Source organism: Olea europaea, chromosome 5 (assembly GCF_002742605.1).
Source record: "Olea europaea var. sylvestris chromosome 5, O_europaea_v1, whole genome shotgun sequence".
Lineage (NCBI taxonomy): Eukaryota > Viridiplantae > Streptophyta > Magnoliopsida > Lamiales > Oleaceae > Olea > Olea europaea.
In genome coordinates this window covers 2,302,890-2,307,974 of record NC_036241.1, presented here as the reverse complement: position 1 = coordinate 2,307,974, position 5,085 = coordinate 2,302,890, and the positions used below count along the sequence as shown (strand labels likewise).

Genomic DNA, 5,085 nt, shown 5'->3' with positions numbered 1-5,085 from the left:
AAAGTAAAATAAACATATATTTCCTTATCGAAGAAGATATGCATTATTTTTGTTATATAGGCTACATAGTATATTTAAATCTTGTGTAGTGTAAAGGTGAAATTAAGTGACTATAATTTTCAGAGTAATGTAAAATTGTATCGTTCAAATGATATGTAAGTACGTTGTGCGCTTATCATGCACGATCAGTATCTATCAATACATCTACCATGAATACTTATAAAATACGAGATTTTTAATAGATCATCTTTAATCTATTGAGTGAATTTTAATATGTGATTAACCAAATCAATTAGTATCCCATTAAATACTTTCACATGGGTTTGTTATAACTTTTACTCATACAGTCATACTTCAACAAAACACCACATTCTTTCCAGAAAGGATAGAATTTTCGCAGTAGATTGCAATTGCATATGGTCTACATATAAGACAATTTTTGCAGTTCTTCATGCACTAGACAAAGCAAATTCGATACTTACTGCTAGTAGTAGTCGAACACGGATTAAATCAGATGTTGATTTATCCTTACAGTTCGTAGAACCTTCGAGATTAAAATAGAAGACTAAAGAAGTAAAAAATTAAAGAGAAATAGATGGTCTCCGATTCACATGACCATCAAAAGAGTATATCTAAGAATGCATCAATTGTAGCCATCCATTCAACCTACATTCATCGAGTTTGACTTCTTGAATAGATAGATCCATAAATTGGGATCCTCGTGATCTCAATTAATCAACTCGAACGACGATTAAGAAGATAATGTGGGCTTGATCTTGGAACATAAACAACTGATTCTGAAACTGCACAACCTCTTTTGCAAGAAGTGTACACGTTTATGAATCCAAATCTAGCACTTAAACTTCTTGTAATCTTGGAGCCCTTCCAAATGTTTCCATCTTCGTCATTTTTCGAGCATTTCAAAAATGCAGCAAAAAAGGGATCCATTTTCTTGGAAGAAATCTCTTCTTGATTGTGTTTCTTGGAGGGATTTGATTTTGCAGAAGGAGGCAGTGGGAGGAAATTTCTTGAGGATTCCTCATTCTTTGAACTTTGTTGCTTGGGAATTCCAGGAAGTTTTTCCCAAGAAAATGGAACTCCTAAGAATTCTAATGAATCATATGATAAATGTGGTTGTGGCGGCGACGGCGATGAAGAAAAGGAAGGATTCCGACGAGCAACTATTGGCTGGAAAAGCGGAGTCGAACTATAGGGGGTGTCTGTCTCATATGGGGGTACTTGGGCATGGCCATTAATGCTATGTGTTGGAGTAGAAGCCATAGGTTTTTTGAGGAAGAAGCAAAGTTTTTTTGGTATTATGTGAATCTCATGTTGTTGAGTTCCCTATGTACAAGGAAAATTGGTTTTTAACACTTAAGTTAAAAACTATGGTGAGTAGAATTTATGCGACATTATAATAAATAAATTAATAAATCGATCCGGACAATATAAAAATGAGGTTTTTTGTCCAAATAGGAGAGGTTTCATATTTCATAATATGTTGGTACGTGGTATTAGATATGATTAAATTGTATTAATTTTTTTCACGTGTCGTTATTATATAGTGGTGAGTATTTTTGTTTGTCACGCAGGTACGATCTCAAATTTTGGCTTCAAAAACTTGTTTGATAAAAATTGTAACTGTACAAGATCAATAAACAAGCAACATATTAATAAGTAGGGTATCGTTCCCTGATGATTATTTTATCTAATTATCAATTTAATTAAGTCTAGCTTTTTTTTTCTTTTTTTTTGAAGAAAATAAATAGAGATGGGAAGGTTTTACTGAAAATAAAATTAATTAAGAAAACAATTAAAAAATCCATAATTTAACAATCTGAGTTTTTGCTTTTGTGTAAAAAGTGCTAGGGTTCATAATTTGATTTTAGTTATCTCTCTTAATTGCTATCATCAAGTTCCAACAATAATCAAACACATGCATTTGGTCAAATTCCTCTAATTTAATTAATTTATATTTCTCGAGTTCAAACCAATTTTAATTAAGTTAACTAACTATATTTCTATGTGAATTCGAATTATCCTTTAATTAAGCAAAGTAAATCAAGAAGGAATTCAATTAATTAAGGACATCACAATAGTAAAAGCATATCTCCACCTTTTACTTAATTTTCAATTTTTGCTACATGATCTGTACAAATAGCTCACCCCTCGATTTGTTATTATTCACGAAACATTAGAATAGTAGCTAAGTAATCCAAACATTGAGAATTGTTACGAAAACAATAGTAAATAGATGAAAGATATGAAATAACTTGATAAAAGAAATTATGAGTTCCAAATAGATTCAATCATTCACCTTAGTAAAAAGTTAGTTACACGTATTCAACAATGATATTCAACAATGAAAAATAAATATTAGATAGAAAGTACATCACACACAAGAAAAATTAATGATTAATCTTGCCACAAGACAACCACTTTTTCAATCTTGAAAACCTTCACACCTTTTATATAAATTTTATTTTTTTCTTCCCCCCCAAAGAAGCCTCTTGTTTTGGTATAGGGTATGATCTCCTTTCTCTTGACCTAATTTTGCCTTTATATAATACTTGGCTGCCTTAAAAATTCATGAGTGCTCCCTACTTAATAGTCCAAAAATAAAAGGAAAAATCTACTTGTGGATGGTGGAATAATATTCTACGCGTAAATTCAAAACTTTTTTTTTTATATTTTTTAACTACATATTCTCTCAAAAACATTATTCAAAAATTCTTTAAAAAAAATAAATAAAACAAAACAAAACAAAAACGAATGGACACCAAATAGGGGCTAGATTGACATAAAAAAAAGTAAAATTTAACCCACGCTTAGTATGAATTAATATTAGTATCTAAANTGGACACCAAATAGGGGCTAGATTGACATAAAAAAAAGTAAAATTTAACCCACGCTTAGTATGAATTAATATTAGTATCTAAACATAATGATATTTTTTAAGGCGAAAATGAAAACGAGGCATAATGCGAAAGCATCGAAAAGAGGAGCATGTTGTTTGAGCTTAAATACACGTAAAAATTACTTATTTTGGAAATAATTTTTACTTTTATTGTCAAAATAAGTAGTTAGATTATTTTTCATTTAATTGTTGAAAAAGTTATTATTTAAAACTTACAGATAAGCAAGCTCTTTAAGCTTAGCCAAACATGCCCTGAATGAAAATAATAATAAAAAATTTGTTGATCTCGAAAAATGCACCTCTAACGCGGCCAACAGATCTCGAGCCCACTTGCACCCACATATACTCTTTTCCTACGCGTTTAGATAAATCATTAATCATCTGTGGCTTTCTTTGGTGGTAGGAAAAACGGTCATGAGCACTACAATGGTTAAATTAATCGAGGAGTGTAAATATAATGAGCATGGGACAAGCTCAAAGCATATGCCACAAAATTTTGGAACACCGGGAATATGAATATAGAAAATGAGAAAGCAATCTTTCAGTGTCTTAGAGTATAAAATTTGATTATCCTTGAATTGGAATGAGTTGCGAGCTTTTATAGTGGTCTAATTGAAGTGGTGGTCGTTGGATGAAGAGTTACATGGTTTTATCCTAATAGTCGCAGCGTCCCATCTTTAGTCATCACATCAAACGTCCTAGGCTTGCAGCATTTAGTGCATTCGTATAAGATTTTTATACGAAGATCTCTTGGAAGAATTAGAGATAAAAGATGCTCCTTTTATGGTTAGGAGACTTCCACTTTGGTCATATAGATATAGGCTTCTACCTTCCATATGACACCTCGGTTGAGGTAAAATGTTAGTTTTCACTTCTCGTGGATCATTAAGAGGCTTCCACTTCAATAATGTGGACTTCTGCCACTTACATAGCGCTTCGACTAAAGTGGAGAACACCCTCTCTAATTGTTTTGGAGCAGGTGGCGCTTGCTTCTGCCATAGAGCTTCTGCATACACGTGGCGTTTCGATTGAGGCGAAGCACGCCGCTTCATCATCTTTACTTTTAATGACATGGAGTGTGAACTTTTGTTGAGTTTCTAATTGACTATTATGCAGGCTTCTTCAATAGCGAGGCGTAACAAAATCTCTTATTTCATTATTGTCCGTTTATCAAGATATAATAATAGACAGTAGTTGGGGTCCATCTGAAATAATTATTGTCCTAAATAACTTTATTATCCAGCTATTTAAATTCATAATTTAACGTGATTCTTTGTTTTTATTATGGCAATTTCTATGTGGGTCCCCAACCTTTGCCAACTATGATGATGGATGCCCAATCGTAATTTTAAGTGTATAGGCATCATCTACCGCTAATTGTAAAACATCATTTTGGCCGTTAAATCAGCACATCACGCACGTAATATCTCCTGAAAGGTTAAAAATGTCCAATACAATTCTTGTCTAATGAGTCGTATGGCTTTTGAGCCTTGAAAATAATGTTATGTTCTATGAACAATCGCGTATTGGATGTTTTTACAAAAATGAAAACTAGTTTTGGACATTTTTACCCATTTGGGAGACATCACGTGAATACTGCATGTTGATGTAATGGCTTTAATAAAAGAAAAGAAAAGAAAAGAAAAGAAAAAATTTATCAGTTGGGAATGACGATGCACTTTTTTACAGGTTGAGGATCTAGGTGCAACAATTAGAAGATTGGGGACCCTGTTGTCGCAAAGGTTAGGGACCCCACCTAGAATTTACAAGAAAAAAGAAAAAAAAAAAAAAAGTAATTGGGCTGGGTTAGCCCGAGACGTGATTCCTTTTCTGGCCCACGAATCATAAATATGAAATTATTTCGCAGTAAATTTCCTTCTCTGTTAGTATGTTCGACTGAATAAAATTGATCATATTTAACGAAAATATATAAAAATATCAGTTTATTATCTTTGTGCAATTAAGCATACCGTACAATCTTGGAGTTTATAGTTTCTCTTTTTATTCTTTGTTGGAGGTTTATATATATCTATAGATTTTATAGTTTATTTATTTTTATTTTTATTGTAATTTCTTTTTATTGAGAGTTTTTTAATGGATAATGTCTAAGAGCATGTTTGGTTATGCTTAAAAGATGTGTTAAAGCATCTTTTTTTAGCCATCTCCCA

General features: G+C 32.0%; 1 protein-coding gene across 1 annotated transcript; it reads right to left on the bottom strand.

Annotated features, from left to right (window-relative positions):
* Positions 1 to 404: 404 nt before the first annotated feature.
* On the bottom strand, positions 405 to 1,417 carry LOC111394915. The gene has a single exon (XM_023020964.1). The coding sequence runs from the start codon at positions 1,279 to 1,281 to the stop codon at positions 736 to 738; it is 546 nt and encodes a 181-aa protein (XP_022876732.1). The 5' UTR covers positions 1,282 to 1,417; the 3' UTR covers positions 405 to 735.
* Between the last annotated feature and the right edge of the window lie 3,668 nt (positions 1,418 to 5,085).